General features: G+C 38.9%; 1 protein-coding gene across 1 annotated transcript in view; it reads right to left on the bottom strand.

Annotated features, from left to right (window-relative positions):
* The window catches only part of LOC146325020 (fibulin-2-like), a 40667-nt gene extending 25631 nt beyond the window's left edge, over positions 1-15036 (bottom strand). Inside the window, exons 1-2 of the mRNA XM_084720745.1 lie at positions 14920-15036; positions 10289-11718 (exon numbers count right to left, since the gene is read on the bottom strand). Of these exons, the coding sequence (XP_084576871.1) occupies positions 10289-11612 (1324 nt within the window). The 5' untranslated portion in view covers positions 11613-11718; positions 14920-15036. The remainder of the gene's footprint in view (positions 1-10288; positions 11719-14919) is intronic.
* Positions 15037-21781: the final 6745 nt, after the last annotated feature.

Raw genomic sequence — 21781 nt, 5'->3', positions numbered from 1 at the left:
CAGACAAGACAAAATATCTGTCAATCTGGATTTTTCTTTTTTCTTTTTTTGAATGTTGAGCTGAGTGTTTTAACTCCAATTTAACTTAAATCTAATCAGAACCAGGCCACTGCATTTAGGAATATTTCTGATCATAATTATATTTGCTGCTAGATTCTGACATTCATTCATTAAGTGGCATCTACTGTGGCAGTGAGCTTGTGGATTGCAAAAATCTTCTTTCACCCTCCCCTCCCTAGGGAGCAGGAGAACCTACAGTGGCCAAAAAAAATGTGAAAAACATAAAAGGCCCTATCTAGAGCCAGTGTTTGGTTTGGCTGTTCTAACATGTCAAACTCTATGAACAAGAACCCGCTCCCTCTGTAGATATAAACAACTCATTCCAAGGTAAAAAAACAAAGTGATTCTTATTGTTGGGTGATTATAGTGAAAACATACCTATGAAAATTATATTCGATTTCTGAAGAATTCTGCTAATAGATCCCTGTAAACTTGGCACTTCACCTTTAAATAAATTTGTAATTGTTTTGTTGCATTTACAGGCTGATAGTTTGTAAATGTAGTACAGATGTGAAATGATAACAGAAAAGAAAACAGTTTACAGTCCCTGCTTCTGTTCTCACGGGCCAATGAAACATTTTGTGCAGCCCCCATATTTGACATGAAATGCATGCATTGTATTTTAATCATCTGTGGTCCAATTCAGTACTTGCACCTTCAGTAGCTCACACTTAATACTCAACTTGGCTAGTGTCAAACTGCGTCCTCTGTCTGTCAACATAGGACTAACAACTTGTAGAAATTACATGGCGACTAGTGGCACCCCCTGTGTGTCACAGGAATTATGTTCCATCAACAGTGCTCGTCTCATTACCTAAAGTCAATTTCAATTTCGCTGGACAACTTGACAGTTAAATGTAGATGTGAGATGGAAAAAGCCACCACAAAACAATGCAGTCTGGTTAAGAAAAAAGGGAGTTTTCAGGGAAAATGGATAGACTCTTGCTTCAAAATGGCATTTAATGTTAAATGCCATTTAATGCCACCAATAACAAATCCTACAACAAGTTCATGGGTTTTCCTGTGCAGTCCTCAGTCATTTTCTGTCTCCCTAACTTGGCACTTAGTCACCAAAACTTTAAAAACCTCTGATCTGACGTGATACTTGAGGCTCTATGTGGCTGTACTTAGGCACAGCAGTTCTTGAGCTAAATGCTAATGTCATCGTGCTAACTTACACACAATGACAATGCTAGCATGCTTTTGGTTAGCATGTTTACTATCTCAGTTTAGTGTGTTAGCATAACACTTACTAATTAGCACAAACTCAATGTAGGCTTGGCTACAGATGAGGCTGATGGGAATCTCATTAGCTTAGCACCTGTAGCACTCATAAACCAAATTATGAGGCAAATTAAATTTTTGACCAGATAATGGTATTAGATGAGGTCTATTGCTGCAATTAATTTTGAAGGAAACATGAATAATTATAGCAAATTTCATGGCAACCAATGCAAATCTCATTGAGGCACTAGAGAAAAGGTCAGAGGGTCAGCAAAGTCAGTAGGGTTCATCCTATGGGGACCATGAATATCTTGTCAAAATTTCATGACAATCAATCATATATTTGCTGAGATATATCAGTCTGGACAAAAGTGCTGGACCAACAGATCGACAGACACTATCGGGGTGATGTTGCCATCCCTTAGAGCCACACTGCTTGTGTGGCTAAAAAATGATGTGAACAAACTTTTAAAAGCTTTAATTGGTCTCTCAAAGCTCGGTCTGTTAAATGAGGCTGGAGGTTGCGCAGAGGAAAGACCAGGCAAAAATCTTATTGCAATTCTAAATAGATAAAACTCAGCACAGAGCGCTTAAGGTCATTCGAGCATTTTAACTTCCACATCCACTTTATTTTTGTTGAAATACCTCTTCTTGACTTACCTATGCATAATAAGACCGAGACAATTACTCAAGAATAGAGCAAGTGACTGCTGCAGTGTGCATAATTTAAAGGTTTAGAAATGAGAAAATCTAAACCTTGAAAGGCACAATGACTCTTTGATACATAACTACAGTATCTGTACCAGCCGTGCAGTTAAACAAGTCTCTTTGAACCTGAGTGAACGTATATTAAAAGACAGAGAACGTAATTATTCATCCTCCTTCTTCTGCTTCCTATTCATTTTCTCCAGGTGGAATCAGTTCAGCCTCCATGAGCATTACACAAATTTGCTCCATCTGTCCGTTGGGATGTATACAGAGTTAAAATACATACACTTCATGACCATGTTTACGGAGGATTTAGCTGATCAAATGACTTTGGAGAGAGATTGCATTTCACCAAAATAGCTACTGAGGATGAAAACAATGATAAACTATTTTAGCCACACTGCGTCTGAGTCTAACCAGGTCTCTTCCTGTCTCTTTGACAGACCTTCTAATTAAGCCTGTATTGTAACTTGTTCCATTCAGCTGTGCAATAATTAGCTAAGATGATTTACTGTGCTTCCAAACTTGAAAGATGGCTGAGTGAGGAGCATCTCTCTCAGTTCCAGGCCTGTCATTATATTTGGCCATTAGACTAGCATTTACACCAGATGCTTTGCTCTTGTCCAAATCCAAAACTGGTGACATCACACCCTCTGAAAATATGGAGCTGGAATAACAACCAAAAAAGGGCAACTCTCGACATGTCTGGAGGTGTCATAAATGAGCGCGCTGCCACTAATCAAGGCTCATGTGTCTTTGCTTTTGTGGACTTCGCAGTGATTTACAAGACAGGTGGGCTGCTGGAGAGAATGGGACCAACAATGTGAATAACAGCACAAGTGTCCATGACATACAAACTCATGTGGGTGAACATGTCAGATGATTGATGCTGAAAGCTTAAAAGCATGTCCATGTGCATGTGTGTGTGTGTGTGCGCGCAGGGCAGGCCTGTGTGAAGCTCAGGGGGGAGTGACACAATGTTCTTCTCGCCTTTAACATGAGTACTTGCAGAGATACCGTGTCTTTTGAAACACATAATCACTGTCCCAGAACAGCTGGCTGTGACATAAGAGGGAGGACTGCTGTCGCCATGACTTCATTTCCAAAAAGGCCAATTCAGGTTTCAATTATTGTCAACTCATGTCTTAATCTCCCTGATATTGTGAGCCAGCCATCACGCGATCCATCTTTTTGCGGTATTAATCGGGGTTAAACTTGGTTGATCCGAGCCCAGGGGGCTTGCCTCAGTCTTTGATGGTTTCATAACCTCCAAACCTTCAAACCAATTATACCTCCTTGCGGTTAAAAATCCTGACAGAAACACTAAAATACACACTGCCAAGACTTGTCGCTAATGGTGAATTGATTTATTCCTGTGGCTTTCTAAAGATGCCACACATGTTCTTGGCACACCCAAGCGCACACACAGCCATGTTGTTTTGTAACGTTCTCAGCATTAGAGATTAGTTTTGCATATTAAATTGGTTTAAGTGTATTCCACTGCACGCCTCTGAACAAATTTTCTCCCCAGTCAGTGTTGTCATCTCAACCTGTTTCCCATTGCCTTATTATGCCTTATATATTCCAAGGTGTGTTCACAAACCAGACCACAGGAAATCTGGTCATTTCTTGCCAGTGGAAATCCATCCAAATCCTGATTTTGGCCCTGATGGACGAAAATAACATGAAGGAATAATGTTGCCTGATTGGCTGTTTTCCAAGTCCCATTAGAAGTAACTATTTTCTGCATTAGAAATCATTATATCACTGAAGCATAACTATAGACGTTAGACTTCATTTTAAAGGTTTACTGTATTTCATATTTGGCATTGAAAGATTGCTTGTATTGTCAGCAGAATTGGAGAAAGTAAACTTCATTATTTGAGGCAGGTATAGATGACTCCTGGTCAAATTACTGAGCACTTGCTTTTAAAAAGACTCAAACCTATTACAAGGAGTTTTGAACAGCTTATGAAACAGCCTCAATTTAATGCCTGTATGTGACATACATAAGCAAATGAGACCATCTGCAAGAACCTGTGTTTATATTTTCCCTGGCAAAGTTGCAGTGAGTAGTATGTTAAAAGGCCAGTTAAAAGATTTTACTTTAGATAATTTGATTTTTGATGTTATATTTTGTGGTTATGGAGGAAACACTACCGCTTTTGTCCACAGGGGCCTCCATAATTAATACAATATGAAAGTTCCCTGCAGCAGGTTTAAATACTCAAAACTACATTTTCTTTTTAATGTCAGTGCATTGCTGTATTGTTGCAACAATGCGTTTACAGAACCTAATGAATCAACCATTGAACTGAACTTATTTGTAGAGCCTATAGAATAAAAAATGTACAGAGGAAGGTTCAAAGCATAACAATACTTCTGTGTTTAATAATTTAGGCCCAGTGCCGTCCATACTAATGGTACTGTGATTGTTTGACAAGATGAAAACATAGATTTCTGAAAGGACTTAATTCAGCCATTTAAACTCTGTATTTTCATCAGTTAACTCTTTGTATTATTATGCATCAGCAGTGGATTCATAACCCAACTGAAATTTCAAAGAAGAACATAATGGCTGTGGTGTTTTTGTCACAGAGGCCAGTCAGCATGTTTTCTTCATCGCTGATGACATATCATGGTCATTTTATGATTTAGTACAGTAAATATTACAGATTTCTCCTTTAAAAACAACAATACTCAAGTAAAAGTAGCCATGATTGAAAGTTGGAAAACATCTGTATACAGCTGCACTTGTAGATCTGTGCAAGAGGCAGTTCTGTTATTGTAACACAATATATCACCAATCTCTGTCTACTTATACAGTGGGTGTCTTTTATGAGTAGCTTCCTGGATCTGCAGCAGATGTTTTCTTTTTATTTATGAGCACGAGTGACATGTGGATCAGGCGGTTTTTCAGTAAGCACACGTTGTGGATGCGGAGATACGCCAAAATTCCTGGAAATGACCTGGAAGGCACCCTGGATTGACCAGAGTGAACCATCTTCTTCAAACTGATCTTCACAGTAACTGTGCAGTGGGAATGAACTCTCACATGACCAGCTCTGGAATTCACCCTCCTTCTCATCCTAAGGAAAATTATACATCTGCTCAGCCCACTCCCATATGCAGCATGTTGTGACAGTGCTGTTGATAAAAACAAGCACGTCTTCAGTTATTTCAGCTCACCTTGGATGATTTTGCTGCTTATCAAGCTATACATGTCTAACATGCTTCTAGAGTAACACGTTATGTTAAGGTGCTTGTACTATGTAATATAAATCATACATTATAAAATGCTTCCAAACAATAACACTTCGCGCTTCCAATACCCCTAGATGAATAGTTAACTGTTAGCAAGTGAATAAGAGGATTAATTAACCTTAATAAGCATAGTTCATACTGTGGTTCCAGTACCACCCAAATAAAAATTAAACTGCTAATAAGTGTATAATAAATGCATTAATAAACCTTAATAAACATAATGCACATTTTAGATACGATACCTCCCCAAATCAAAAGTTAACTTTTAATTGCTGCATACTAAAGGACTAATTAACGTTAATAAGCACTGTTCACACTTTAGATCTTGTACCCCCCAAACTGAATAGTTAACTGTTAATAACTGCATAGTTAACCTCTAATAAATGCATAATGATATAAGTAGGTAAGTTAGTTGACCTAAATAAATTGTTTGTAATGTAATTATAAGAAGCTAACAAAGCTTTTATTAACAGTCTATAAACTGTTAACAAGTGTCTTATGAAAGTGCTTATAAATGTCTTATAATATAACAATAAACATGTTTCTTATGCTACTATTAACACTTACATAGTCTTATTAACACATATTCATGCTAATAAACATCTTATAAGGGTTTTATTACCTCTTAACTAACAGTTATTACAAGGACTTTAATATAATGCTTTACCCTAAAAGAGTGCGAGATATGTATATGTATGTATATGTACTTAATCAAACTTGATTAAAATCATCCAAGGTGAGCTGGAATAACTGAGGATGTGCTTGTTTTTACCGACAGCACTGTCACAACAGGCTGCATATGGGAGTGGGTTGAGCAGATGTGTAAGTTTAGTTCAATGTCATGGTTCGGTGCTTGGTAAAGTAGGAAGGGAAGTTACTGAGAGGAGAACGTGTGGAGGTGTGCTTCACATGAAGTGATTACTGAGAAGATTGGGAAACCAGCAGCCTCACGGGAGACGGGTAATCACAGCGGCTCATGAGGGAGTAGTGAGTAGCGTCTGGCAATCAAGCCACAACAGTGCTCTCATTCATCACATGGGTATTATGCCGCTCACAGGTACAGCCCCCAAGAAATCCTATACCAGGTCCAGCCCAACATCAGAAAGCCTAAACAATCCCATCCCCCCTCTGAGCACACAGTGTGTCTGGCTGGAAAGAGAGTGAGGGCAAATGAGCAGGAATTATTGACTGAAAGAAAAAAAACATTTATCTTGGGCTGTGTTCCACTGCAAAGTCAGACCATTTATGTTCAGTAAAAAATGGTCGTGTTCTTCATGCTTTCTATTTTCTTCTCCAAATAACTTTGGCGTATTCTGCTAATGGAATTGATAACAGACCCTTATCAGCTGTTTTTTTTTTCTGTACTTTAACATGTCATCACTCTGGAAATCTTCCCTTTCAGTCCAACGACCTTCAACACTGAACCCTCACAGTGTCAAACCATTCTACAAACTGAGCCGCCAGACCAGTTAGTTCAAGCTCCCTGTCCCTGGAGGGAAAAAAAACATTCCTACTTTGACTTTGAATTTAAACTCTCCTCCATCAAGCTATAATTCACAATTGAATTGCTGGATTTCATCCTAATGCACTTATGGACAGTGTGGAAAACATTTTAGGACATCTGTCAAAGCAAATACCTGTTTTTTTTCTCCCTGAGAAAAGAGTTTCTATATTGGCTCACAGGCATTCACACACAATTTGAAAATGTCTCATGGCAAACAGCAGCGAACAGTCAATTTCTAACCTATACTCTGTAACTTATTGCTGGTAAAAGTACCTCTGGGGATCGCACCCACAGATACATTCAGTGTATACTATACATACCTATAGAAGCCAGGTGCTGAAAGGAAAGAAAAGTCCTGACAGGTCTCAACAAACATCATAGTGCAGTAAAGTAGGTTAACTACACACCTCCAGATTGCAGTTTGCTGGACAGCACAACACCAATAAGAAAGTTCTCAGAACCCTGAACCAATTTCTTTAGTAACTCAGCCACTGAAGTGGTTATACAGATGAAATGACAAGGCTAATAACTTTCACTCATTCATAATTTAGTTCACTCACTTCATAGAGGAGTATTACAATATAGTGAAACTACCTTGTGCCATAAATTCACAAAGTGCAGGGAAATTATGATCTAATTAGGTCTTCCTTGGCAGGACGTTTATTAATAATTAACACTTACGGAGCTGCATAAAATCACATTATTCTTCAAAAGCTTGAAGGACCAGTGTGTAGGATTTAGTGGCATGTAGCAGTACACTTGAAGATTTCAAACACGTCGCTTACCCCTCCAAGCATGTAGGAGAACCTATAGTGGCCATGAAACTCATGAAAAGCCGTACTAGACCTGCCAGTGTTTGACCGTTCTGGGCAACACATGGCGGTGCGGCATGATGGTGGCCTCCATTAAAGAGGACCCATGCCCTCTGTAGAAATAAAGGGCACATTCTGAGGATTTTCAGGTGAATATACACCAATGAAAACATACTTCGAATATTATATTCAACCGACCCTCCAGTAAGCCCCATACTCCTAGTTACTGAGCTGAGAAGTCCGTCTCCAGCTGACTTTTAACGTGTCCGTTGACACATTTTAAAACAACAACCGTGTAAAAGGGTCTGAAATATGTTAAGTTACTTAACAGCTGCATACATGATAAAATGTTAATGCTGAAAGACTGAGGCTAAAGCTAGAGTAACATCTGAGCATGGTTAACACCCACCCCTAAGAGCCAAAGGACGAAATGTTAAGATTGGGAATTTGAACCAGCGACCTCTCATAACACAATCAGCTGCAGTATTCACTAAAGAGTCAGGCCTGTTAGCCAAGGGTCAATTAGTGTGTTACACTAGCTTACATCCAAACAGATTTTGGTTGGACAGAGAGATGCGGAGGTGGCAGCCCACTTTGATTCTGCACCAGCCCACATACTCTTAAACAAACATGCCACTTCCCAAATCCCACTTTAACCCCTGAGAATAAGCCATGAGTTTGGCAAATGCAGTACGTTTGGCCAGATGTAACATTACTACAGGTAGTAAGATAGTTAGCCGGACATGCTATCATTTGCACATTAGAGCAGATAAAGACGGAGTTTAATCCATTTCTCACATTTGCTCCAGTTTTAGTTTTTTGAAAGTCTACAAAATAGATGCCACCCTGCAAACTTATGAGACACAGAACATCACTCTTCTTAGAGCCCCATGCAAACTGCCTCAACATGAAGAGAAATGCAAAGCTTGACAGGCCTCTGGTGCCCTAGTTACAGTTGCTACTGTATGATGGAGAGAGAGTTGCTGTATGGAGGAGGGGCTTCGCAAAGGGACTATTTCTGCCACATTTGGCTAATAGATACCCATAAATTTTATACACTGGACCTTGAAAAGCTAAAGCATTTGGATTATTATATGACATGACATGAAATTCAGATTATGAGACAGATTTTTAAATGTATTGTACTGTATATATGTAACCTAATCTCATATGTTGGAATAAGACATGATGTTTTCCAGTGCACTGTAACTCATCTTCTAGACATCCTTGTAATCGCTTCACCATCTGCCTCCCATCCTAGTGCCTGCAGTAGATGGCCCTGTATGCCCTGAAGGAGGCTGATCTGTTTGAGAACATGCTGATAATCACATGAAAGAAACAGGCAGGAGGCACAACCTCAGGACTCTCAAAGGAGCAAAGTAGGGAGAGAAATTGCGATTTCAGCTGCTCTTACAGGATTTATCAGATATATATCAGATACATTAAGCATAACAATGTAAATATGCCGTCAAGCTCGCTATTTACAAACCTCTGGAGAAATAAATACAGCTTTCTCTCAACTTAAATGCATGAAAATAAGTACATGCCAAGTATAATTCTTTTGTCCTCTGAGTAAGGTAGATAAATGCTATCTAGGGAAAACAGCCTTTCCATGGACAATTGTTTTTCCTGGAACGCTGCCAGCTCGAATAGAGTGATTATGAATTCCTCCTCAAAAGACAGGATGTGAGACACGGAAAGGCAGAAAGTCTTCTAAAAAAGCAACAACCAAACATTGTCATTACTGGGTTATAAATCGTGACACTGTGTTGTATGGTGATGTAGGCATTAAATGAATCAAAAGATTTCACATTTCTTTTCAATTCAACTGTTTCAATCACTTTTTTTTAACCAGGAGAGTTGGGATATTGTTGATCATAAAAGGTCAGGATTGCTGAAAGGCACAGTTCAGATTACTTAAAGTGGGGATATATGAGGTACTTATCAATACTCAGTGTATTGCCTACTGTAGATGGTGGTTGGCACGTCCCCAGTTTGAAGAAGCAGCAGGATTATTGGTATAAGTAATGTACTGCTGTGGACAGGATCAGCCGCAAAACGTAATTTCCCCTATCTAAAAAAATCAATACAAGTTTAAGTGTATGTTTTATTCAAAATATTTTCATTGCTTTAACTTGCCATCAGATAGCATTTTCTGACAGGAAACAGCCTTTATATGCACAAAATATCACTTTTGCAAAATTTTGCAAAAAAAAAAAAAAATACTGATTTTGTCAATTGAGTCTGACTGGTTTAAAAAGAGGGATGTTTGTCTTATATAGTGGTGGTTTTCCAGCAGAAAAGACTGTTTGAGGACAAGGTAATGTGGTAAAAATATTCTAAATATACTGATATTGACTTTTTAGGTGGCTAAAATGCTAAAAGGCGTATTGGCATCTCTGTGTGCTACCAATCTACACTCCATATTGTGATCCATGCTGGACTTGAAACAGCCATCCTCTGGTCCCAAAGCCAAGTCCTTGCAGACTGAGTTACAGCTGCCCCTACAGGTTACAAAAGGAAGCTCTCAACATCGTCACTTCTTCCACATCATTCAGTGCAGGAGCTGTGCAGCAGTACATTGCTTAGCTTCCTAGAGCGTGCCATCCACCATCTACTGCAAGTAATACAGTGACTTTGTATAAGAACTTCATACAACCACACTTCAAATGATCTGAACTATCCCTTTAAAACTCTTTAAAATATGCTATCTTACCTTCTGTGTCTCCACGCACACCATGGTAGTTGTAGAGGGTTTGGGGTTGTCTTTGTGGCTGCTCTCCATCCTCCCTCATCCTGACTGGAGCTCTGCTGGTGGGACTAAACTGTATTGTGGGATATGAGCCCTGCTCCTCTTTACCGGCCGGCTGCCTGCGCTCCACTGACGCTTTTTCTTGTTCCTTGTTATGGTTGACGGGACGGGAGCTGCCATGACTCCCTGTGCGGCTGCCTTGGCTACGTCTGTGATGGCCGGAGTGCCTGTTGGCCCCCTTGTTTGCACTGGTGGTGTGTGTTGCGTCTCTTAAAACGTCCTGTGCCACTCTGTTTCTGTCACTGTTTTGTCTAATGGTCCTTTCACTGGTTTCCTGTTGTGGCCTGTGGTTCTCTGTGGTCACTCCCTGTGTGGTTGTTGATGTTGATGCGGCTGCAGTGGTTGGATCCATGTTAGCCTCTCTACTCCTCTGTGGATCAGGGCTTTTTGGCGTCTCCCTCAGCTCATGTCTTCTCCTGTCATCATGGGAGCTGAAGGAAGTGGAGCTTGACGCTGGGTAAGCTAGTGGTGCTGTAGTAGATTCCAGTGGTTGGGCCAGATCTTGGATGGTGGAGGATGTCGGCCCTGCCAGTGTGTAGTCATAATCCTCTGTGCCAAAACTGGGTGGGTCCGGCTTATACAGTGGTAGAGTGTTTCCCAGCGCCAGCTTGGAAAAAGGTTCTACGGGACTCGTCTGCTGGCTGTCATGGTGACCACTAATGTCTCTCAAAGGGTTGTTGTTCTCAGTGGTCGTGACCCACATGGGCTTACGAAGATCACAGTTGGGGATTAGTGAACACATCAACTTTCCACCTTCATTTGGACAGTGGCAGACCTGGCACCCGTCCATCTGAAACGTGTGTCCTGCCTCATATTTCTTGTTGCCATGGGTACAGCCAATTTGGCCACATTCAGCACATCCATCCGCAGGTTGTAAAATATCAATGCAGTTGCGGGAAATTTCAGGACACTGAATAAACTGACAGCTTATCCTCCCTCCGCCCTGGGGACAGGAGCATTCAGTGCTTCCGAAATCCACAAAGTACGATTCCCCTTCTGGGACTTTGCCTTTATGGAAGCCTGCTTGGACGCAGTCGTAGTACTGGTAGCCTTCACAGGTGCAGCCTCTCTGTGTGCAGGTGGGACAGCAGGCTCCCTTCTGTGAAACCGTCTCGATGCAGTTCTGCAAGGGAGGACAGTCCACACCTGCGCAGTCTTTCTGACTCAGACAGGTGTCCATGCACAGGATCATCCAACATAAAAACAACGTTGCCCTCTGAATGTTCATTTTGAATAAAAAATAAAAATAAAAAGCAAAAAATGTAAAGTCTGTTTTTCAAAGTAAGCGTCTCTTCAGGCCAGATTTTATGAGAGAGAATTTGTTTTCTTTTAGCCTGTGAAAGCAAACAGAGGTTAATGATATATTTACAGTGTAAACTTTGGCAATCAGCTTGATAACAATCTGCGTCCTGGTATTTTTTGCTCTGTTTTCACAGTTATTATCAAGAACACATGTTTTAAATTAATAACCTGTCTGCTTTAATTTGAACACCTGCCAAGTGTACATTTTTCCATGCCCACTCTTTTGGCACCACAGGGGGATGAAAGCTGTGGAATATTTTGACCAAAGGTTGACTGCGGGAAAAATGCACAATAATAGCCCAGCGAAAATGGTCAGTTGTTGAAAAAACAATGCTGAAATAACAAAACCTCCCTTCTGTGACAATGTTAGAGTTTGTCACACTTCCCCAGAATTCGGTCCATTATTAATTTAAGGCAATAATAACTGGTGGAGTAGGAATTGTTTCAGCAAACCATGCTCTTACAGGGATAATGCACAACTAATACTATCTAAACTAGAAAAAGCATAAGAAAAAGGCATATTGCAATGAATTATGTATTATAAAGTATAAAAATAATGGATTTGGTGAGATTTCTGCAGCTTTTCTTTCTGTGTCATTCTCTACAGAGACAGAGTGACAGCAGAGTCAGTATACGACAGGCTTGATCCAGTGCGTAAGTGATGTGACTTTAAATCATACAGCATATTGAAAAACCCAGGTGTTTTCTATTTGACTTTTCCTGTTTTTCCTCACTGCTTGCATTTGTGCCAGTCGCAAGAGACTTATGACATTTCATGGTGAAAAGTCTTTTTCAAAATTAGAGATTAGCCCAGAATCGGTTCTGCATGACAAACTTTTATTCTTCCTGAAAACATTTCCTGCTGGAATGTTTCTAACCAATTTCAGTGGTGCTTTTTCACTGCCCTATTTTGTTATCACATTTTTTCCCAAACGGCATGTCCTTGGAATAGATTCCCACCAAAAGACGAGCAGCTACAGAAAGCAGAAGATGTCTGAAGATTACTTTTTCTTCAGTAGAAACAGCCTATTCTTGTGTCCTGGAAAGTATGGAGCTGCAACAAACAATATCTACACCCACTTAGGCACAACTTACAACACTTCATCTTTTTAGAAAATAGAAAGACATGTCAGAACAGGGCTGAGCAATATGGCTTATAAATAAGGTATGTATATTTTTAGGATTTTCTGTGATATACAATTTTTTATCTTGATATACACAGTTTCTTTAAAATAACATACTGTAAATTCTCAAATAGTGCAGACATATGATGATCTTATAGAATATGATGCATTGCAGATTAAATTACCAAACCATTCATAAAGTATGTAAAAATGGTACAAACTTTAAAATGCATACAGACGCATGAATGCAGCTTGAAGTATTAATCCAAAGACATCATTGATTTTTTGATAAACAATCATCAGCAATGTGAATAAGACTAAGACTAAGTGGGTGAAGGCAAATAACTGAACAGCTTGAACAGTCTTGTAAGTTGAGAAATTTTTTATTTTTACTGTAACGCCTTTAAAGGGACGGTTCACCCCAAAATTGAAATTACATATTTTTCCCATTGGCTGTTGTACAATTTATCCGTCTTGATTGATTCGGTGTGAGTTGCAGAATTTTGGAGATATCAGCTGCAGGGATGTTTGTCTTTTTTCCAATATAAAGAGGCAACATGGCATTCTGCTTGTGTTGCTCAAAGCTAAAAAAAACCAAACAAAAAAAAAAACTCAACAGCAATGTCTCTTTCCACAAATCATGACCTGTAAGCAGTTTCAAGTCTGAACTACTTTCTTTCTAGTAGAAAGGCAGTAGTTCTGATAGATTCTACCATGGAAAGAAAATTGTTCCTACATGAAACTGCTCCAAACAAGGTATATGGATTATCCTGAGTAACCAGGTCATGATTTCTGAAAGGAGACATTGCTTTTTACTTTTTAACATGTATTTTTGGCACCACACGCCGAGTGCCATTTAGTCCCATTATACTGGAGAGAAGACAGACATCTTAACAGCTAATATCTGCCAAAACTCTGCAACTCACACCCAAACTGTCTAGATGGATGAATAGCATCACAGAAAAATGTGTATTTCTGATTTTGGAGTGAACTGTTCTCCTAAAAAGGATAACACTTATGCCAAGACCTATGTCTCACCTCATATCATGATATTGATATAATATAGATATATTGCTCAGCCCTATGTGGGAAACAGGTTATTTCAAGTGCATCTGACTGAGGAACTCAATTCCAGCCTCTGTGCTGAGCAAAACATGCCGTGCACCTATTTAATATTAACAAATAAAATCAAAAGGCCTTCAAAATAAAGCTACAGATGTTGTGTCCAAACATCTGCTGCTCTGACTTCCTTCATAAAACAGACTAAAGCCACAGGACAACACAAAGTGCACTGCAGCTGAATCAATGATGTCTTTGTGTGCTGTGGGTTCAAAATCATTTTACCAGATCTCACAGTCTTTAACAGGCACACTGCCCACTGCAATGGTGTGTTCAGCTCAGCCTGAAAAACACCAAAACCCCCCAAAACCTCGTGTCTATAACATTCATAGAAAGTGAAAGGGAAATTTTAACACAGAAAAAAAACACCTGATGATAAGGAAACCTGACGGACTGAGCATGACACTCCTCTGGTTGTACTTTTAAAGCTGCTGAATGAAAAACAGCCTGTTGGACTGTTTGTAGACTCTGTCAGGTCGGGTATGTCATACAAAGCCTTTTCAAACAGCGACTTGTGTGCTTTGCCATCCCAGTAGCCAAAAACTGACCTTTATCCTTTTGCTCACCGTGTGCGCCCACATACACATGTGCAAACACTGTTTTGCAGCATCGAACAGGCTGAAACATCAGTCCCTAAATATTTCAATGACGGGCTATTAATTTAAGTATGACTCGCTTATTTCTGTAAGACTGAAGACTTGAGCAGCAGTTTGAACTTCATATTAAACACATTAAATTAAGTATAAAGTCATTTAAAGCGTTTTTCTTATTCTCATTATGATACACCCATGCAGGAACAGTGGATTTAGATTATAATAAATTACCTCTCAAATAAATATCATTCAGTATTGATCTAAATCTAAATATGTGTACCTATCCTCACATGTTCTCCAGAGGGATCCGTCAAGTGGAATTCAAAATAGGCTCCTCAGTGTATGAAAACGTGCGCTGGCACTGATTGTTTTTATCCATAAAAATCACGTTGCCTACCTTGCGTCTCTGACCTTCCTTGCAGTGCCGCTGCTGCTGTGCTCCTGAAGGAAACTTGTGCGTAAAGTTTAACATGCCCTGACTCCGACTTGGGAGGCTGGAAGCGCCCTCGCTCCCTTTTTTTTTTCTTTGAGAGGGCGGGACAAACTTCCATAGTATTACTCCCAAGTCTTCACGGTTGGTTTCTGTTCCTTTTTCTGCGTTATAAGCATACAAAATACGGGAAAGGACAAGTGCTGTCAATAAAAAAAAAATACAGTGATGAAGATTATTTAGGATGCTGTGTAAAAAAAAAATATCACACCGAATATAATAGTGTCTCTGGTCATATAATCCAAAAATTATAAAAGTTTGTAGTTTGTATTTGTACATATCGCTTATTCACAATTATTAGGGGAGACATGGAGCAACTATGACATATTCTTTTTTTTACAAACTTCCATAGAATTGATTACAGCTCCTTACAAATCGTTTCTGTTCCCTTTTCTGCATAACAAATACGAGAAATGACTTCACATATGGTGATGTCAGTGGGAAATGTGTGTAGTCAGTAAAAACAAAGTGATGATTCTGAAGCTAATAAGGATGCTGAGTAAAAGAATATAATGATCATATAAAGATGGTAGTGCCTCTGGTCATATAATCTCATAAGAATATTAAGGTTTGTATTTATGCATAATGAATGTTCACAGTTATTAGAGGAGGTGGAGGCAATTGTATCTTTTTTATATTTCCTTTATAACTCACAGAATACTTGAAATACAAGGGCCACCTGTTGATATAAGAAACACGCACTAATTAGTAATACAACTGATATGTTTTCACGGACAAGGACAAGACTATTACCCCTTGGTGGGGGAACAGTTTTCAACAGTAGTTTGGGAGTCACATTAACCCACTGCATGTCAAATAAATGCACACCTCAAAGTAATCACATTACTGCTATAGTATCTAATAATGTTACTTAAGTTTGTTTTTGTATATGGTTCAAATTCTTTTAGATGTCAGGCATCATGTGTGTTCAAAGCAAACATCTATCTCTATTTTTGCAGAGGACAAGGGAACTATTCATGTGTGCACAAGGTCTAATCACTCAAATTGAGTCAAAAGTAATTTTGCATTAAAATTTAATGAAATATAAAGATAGAAAAGTATGTTGACACAGACAGAGAAGGTGCTCACATTGCCCCAGAACCCCTGATGTTGCCGCCATGATGAAATCTTATACACTAGCTGGCAGCACCTTTACAAGAATACTTTGGTCATGTTAATTCTTAATGAATAGCCAAAAGACAAAATTTATTCACATTTAAACATCTAAACAGCCATCTAAACTTTAGACAGCAGAAGAAAAATACTGCATATAACGTTCTTATACCCTGCTTCTTTTCTACGGGTAGAGAAAAGATCCTTCTGAGCATGTGCAGAGTAATGTCATCACTCTAGCTTGTTTCTGATTGCAGTGTGTTACAATAGCCCCTTGTTACAGCTTCCCCAGTCTCACTACTGTTTAACTTCAGTGTATTCAAAGCTCTACAGCTTCCAATTAGGTGTCAAATTATTGACTGATGTGCTGTTTACTCACCAACAAGCCACACTAATAAATCAAGCTCATACAAGCATCATTAGACATCACATGATGTCTGCGATCTTTTTCAGCAGAGCCCTTCTGATGGCTTAATTGCATTACAGCTGAAATGTGATATACTGCATGCACGAGTCTGTCCTAAATAGACTATAGTGAATTTTAACTTTTCAGTATCTCTCCAGTTTTCTCTCAGTTTGATCTTCAGTGTCACCGAGTCACTTGTGAGAATAAATACAGACAAAAGCTGCCACAGTGGCTGAGTAGACTGATCAGACAGGCGCAGGGACCATCGACCACTTTGTTTTCAGGGGTCTCCCTTGACTAATCAATGACAGAGATGAGTCAGTGGCCCCATTATTAGTTTTCACTGTTCATTAATCAAATGCAGCTGCTCCAGTCAGTCACGCTCTATGAAGACCCCCCAGATGCTCTTGAATGTCTTTCCTGATTGAGTGAAATGTTTATCTCAAATTCAATTCGCTATTCAGCTTGAAAATTACTCTCAATTTTGCATATTTGTGGCTTGGATTAAAAACCAGGCTATACATAATAACTCTCCAAGTCCTTGATGACAGATCATTTATGATCTAAGCATCTATTCATGTGACTTGTCATACTAATGACAGCTTTATTGATTTTCCTGGTGCAGAGTTAAATGTTATCTCAGTCTGAGATGTGCTTGGTAGTCAAAATGTATTATACCCCTACAGGACACCCTGTCACAGGTCCAATGAAAGCAAGTTCAGTTTGAAATTGATCCACTTTTATGATCATTAATAACCTGGACATATGAGCTAAGTGGTCTTAATCTTCAGGGAGGCTGTTGTCAGTTTTCTGTGCAGCCCTGCCCTGCTCTAGAGCCTGAAACACAACCAAGCAACACCCATAATCTGTTAATCCTCAGAACTGTCAGATCCTTTATGTAAGTACTGATAAAGTAAGTACTGGTAAAATTTTGCATTGAAAATACAGTTAAATTGTCAGTTGAAAGTATGTAACTATTACCAGCAAATTTTACTTTATGTATTAAAAGTGTACTCAATGCAGACAAATGTCCCCTGTGACTGCTATATGATTATATACTATAATCATTATATTACTGTGACTCATTCATTCATGTAAAAGCAGGATTTTACTGTTATAGTTGGTTGAGATGGAGCTCATTTTAAATTATTTTGTGTAGGGGCCTATTACAGAAAGTTCATATCTTTAGTTTTAAGTAAGGATAGGTCCAAGTCCAAGAAAGTTTTTTTTCCCCCTATTTAGTACTCAAGAAGCAACTAACTTTAGGAACTACCTACCTAACTAGGAAATCTCACTTAATCCGACACTGCTTATCAACTTTCTATGTCTGTTACCTAGCAACCGACACTTACTACCATTAGTTACTTTTAGCTAACACTACTGTTAGCTTGTTTTAGCAAACACTAATGTTAGCTGTTGCTAATAGTTAGCAGGTTAGTGACTATTACAGGTTGAAAAGTGAATATAAGGACAGTTTAACAGTTATCCTAAAGTTAGGAGAGTTTATTTAAGATTTTAGGAAATTAGGTTGCTTGTGCCTTTTTACCCTAAATCACCCTAATCACCATGGTTACCGAACAGTTGATCTGAAAGTTTCTGGACTGCAACTAATTACTATTCTCATTATGGATTAATCTGCTGTTTATTTTCTTCATTTATCGACTGTTTGGTTTGTACAAATTCTAAAAATAGTGAGTAAATGCCGTTACAGTCACCAACTAATTGTTTCAACTGTACAGTACTTTGTAAATGTACTTACATTGCATCACTCCCTCTGAATGTAAAAATGCTGCCATTTACATGAGTCTTTCTTCCACAGATGTTGTACAAGTGACAAAGATTACATAATGCACATTACCCATGAGCACCTGCAGTAACATGTCTGTCGCAACACACTCTGCTGTTTTCCCAATTACCACTTCAGATGTAAATTATCCCTTGTGCCATTTCAACAACTATACATGCTGCTTTTTGTTCTGAATTGTACACTTTCAACAGTCCCTACATAAAAATAAATCATCTCTGCAATAAAAATGAAATGAACCCTTAAATGCTTCGTGCCTTGCAGGTTTAGAACATTTGAGGCCCTCTGACTCCGCAGAGAGATGTCCTCATGTCACAGGCAGGGACCAAATGGTCTGTTCCCCCCACAGTAGTTGACCTCTGCGTACTCCTCTGGGGCTAGAAACCCTCACTTCAGTAATGGCTCTCCGCTGGCGAGATAATGTCATCTGACACGCACTGATTTGGGAGAGGTAATTGCACTCCACACTGTTGTAATTTCTCATTCATGCATGTTTGAATGGTGACTTATGCCACTAGTAATTGCTCAAGCCCACTGACTGCAACCCTGCCTCGCAATAATGTACCTAATGGGCACTTTTCTCTATTTCACACTAGGAATATTGAATTAAAGTTTAAAGTTTAATGCGCTGTGTTTATTATTTGTTCTCCGAGCAGAGTGAAGTCATTCTTGCCTCAGTTCTTTTGACGATAGCATAGCCTTGATATTCTTCAGGGTTTTCATTAAAACTGATGCCAGTGGTAGTGACATCATTGTCTACTCGGGCCCCCCTAATGCAGCAGGCGTTAATGTTATCTGTCCATTGTGTGATACATTGTCCTGATGTTCTGCTTTTGTTTAAACAGGTGGATACAGCCTCATAGTGTTTGTTATAACCTTTGTTAGGTCATAGAGGTGGGGTGTAGGGTGGTCTAAATTGATATATTGTATACTTCAGTCCACTATCTGTTCATTTCATGAGTCAGTGAATGTAGACTCATCCTTGCACATCGTCCTAGGATAGTATTATGTAAGAATTACGCAAGACTCCCAGCAACAAGAACATAAAACACATGCAAAGTGCCGGTGCCCAGGTGTAAAACCACTTAGGGTAAGGTTTCTCTTAGATTTTCATCTACGGATGCCTTTGGAAAAAATGAGAGGCATAAAATCACATTTAGGATTTACTCAGGATGTTAAGGAAAACCCTTTAATCTATAAAGGAGGGACACTCAACTTGCAGCCCGTGGGCCAAATCTGCCCCCCCCCCCCATATGCATGGGGCTGTGACGCTCAAATGTGCTGCTTTGCAAAGATGAGTGAGGAGAGCAAATGTGGAAAGGTTGAAAATGAAAAAAGGCAATTCAATGAAAAATGGCCAGATGAGTTTGCATTTATTGTTCCATCTCATGCCAGTCCTAAATCACTGTGTTTAATTTGGCAAATGATGCTTTGCATTGCTGTATACAAAGCTGCTAATATCAGGTGTCATCACGAGTCAAAACATGCTAGCTTTGGTGCAGCGCTCCCAACTGGTAGCACCACAAGAAAGTATAAGAAATCATAATGCCAGTTGATAAATAACATTATTATTAATGTTTGTATATTAACTGGCTCCTGGCCTCCTCCTGCCCTTTGCCCTCGAGCAAAGCGAGTTGTGTATCCTTGCTGTACGTGTTTCCCATCAGCTGTTATGTTTAAACTTACTTTGGATTATGTGTTTTTGCTTTTCATTTTCTTCAAGGAGAACAACATTCTCAATTTCTGTCCAGTTTGACTGGTGTTAGCTAAGTAAGCTATAGTGCTGTCTAGAAACATTGAAGAATTATATGAGGGTGATGTATTATGACAGCGACTCCCGCAAAAGCCTCAGTCTAAACATTTAAGTAAAGAGACAACCTAAGAGGCTTAATACAACACTGGGGCAATATTTTGCTTAACAAATTTGAAACTTAAGGTGCAACCAGCTACAGATGGTTATTTTTAATATTTTAATGGCAGTGTTTTAGCAATAACATGTGGCTAATGGCCATTAAATGTTATATATTCCCAAAAAAAAAATCTTTTAATGTGCAGTCAAATATGTTTTCTATCAACACACTGCTGCAGGTCTGTAAGATAAAGTGAGGCAAGGAAGTCTTAAACTAAACCAGCAAAGACCAGCCACTGTGGCTCTGCAGGGGGCTGCACGACGGGAAATTAAGACCCAAATGTAATGTGGTGAAAGTGACTGCCCACCTGTGGCTTGTAAAGACTTTCCAGGGTGTCGTTAAAATGCACGTCTGCTGTAGGGTTGAAGCTCCACAGTACAACAGCTTTTGGCTAAGCTATGAAACAGCAAAATGTTTATTTCTGTGTCACCTCTGCACTGAATATTTAACACATTTAAATGTGGTGTGGTATCAACACCATCATTTTAATCTTAAAAAGACTAAAACTGTTATAAATTTTATTGTGTAGTTTTTCATTTTTTACATTGCAGATTATTTGGATTTGGTTAAACACCCAGATATTGTGTAACACAAGTCCACTTTTGTGTAAAAGTGTCAGTTTTCAGTTGTAGATTTGCAGTCACTGGCTCTATTATGTAGCCTAAACCCTTTTCAGTCTCTGCATTCACTGAATTATAGTTGGTGGTTTTTCATGCTTCCAGTTCACCGTTATTCATTTCATTTTCTTGGCAGTCAATAAAACTATCTGCATTATGTATCTCTGATCCGTGCCACATATCTCTTTGGCTACATCTCCTAACAAAAATAAAAATGGATCCGAGGTGGCATCCAATTCCATAATTTTGTCATTTTCTTTCTTAACACTTCTCCAAAATCCTTGGATTTCTGGGCAATCCCAAAATATCTGTGGTTGCCTATTTTTCCTATTTCTCCAACATAATCCCACACAAGGTTCTTTCACATATGACGAAATAATGAGAGGTGTATTAAAATATCTGATTTTCAAATTCCAATCAAACTTTTCTTGCTTGAGTACTGATTCCTTTATGATAACTTGCACACAGGTCTTCTATCTTTGATTAGAATATTTAACTCCAATTTTCCATTACAGATATTTTGTGAGATATTGGTTAAATAAAGCCTTTTATTTATTTATTTTTTTTAGTTGGAAAGCATTTGTCTGCAATACTAATGAAGCATTTGTCTATTTTATTTGGGTTTCTGCTGACCACCTCTCTTTCTTTATGAGTTGTGATATAGTGTCACGTTTCAAGGCAATTATACTTGATGTGAATTTAAATTAATATATATGGTGATTAGTATACATAAAATGTGGGGCACATGAAAGCATTTAGGCAAGATTACACCTCCATTGTCCATGATCATGAATGCATAGAGCTGCAAATTCAAACCCACTCAGCTCCATCTGCCTAATACCTTGCCCATACCATGGAAATGGCAAGGGGATTAAAAGCATATAGTTAAGATTGTCTAAAGGGATTTAATACCTACAGC

The sequence above is a fragment of the Lutjanus erythropterus genome, chromosome 6 (genome assembly GCF_056507025.1).
Source record: "Lutjanus erythropterus isolate fLutEry1 chromosome 6, fLutEry1.hap2, whole genome shotgun sequence".
NCBI lineage: Eukaryota > Metazoa > Chordata > Actinopteri > Lutjaniformes > Lutjanidae > Lutjanus > Lutjanus erythropterus.
This window is presented reverse-complemented; position numbering and strand designations above follow the sequence as displayed.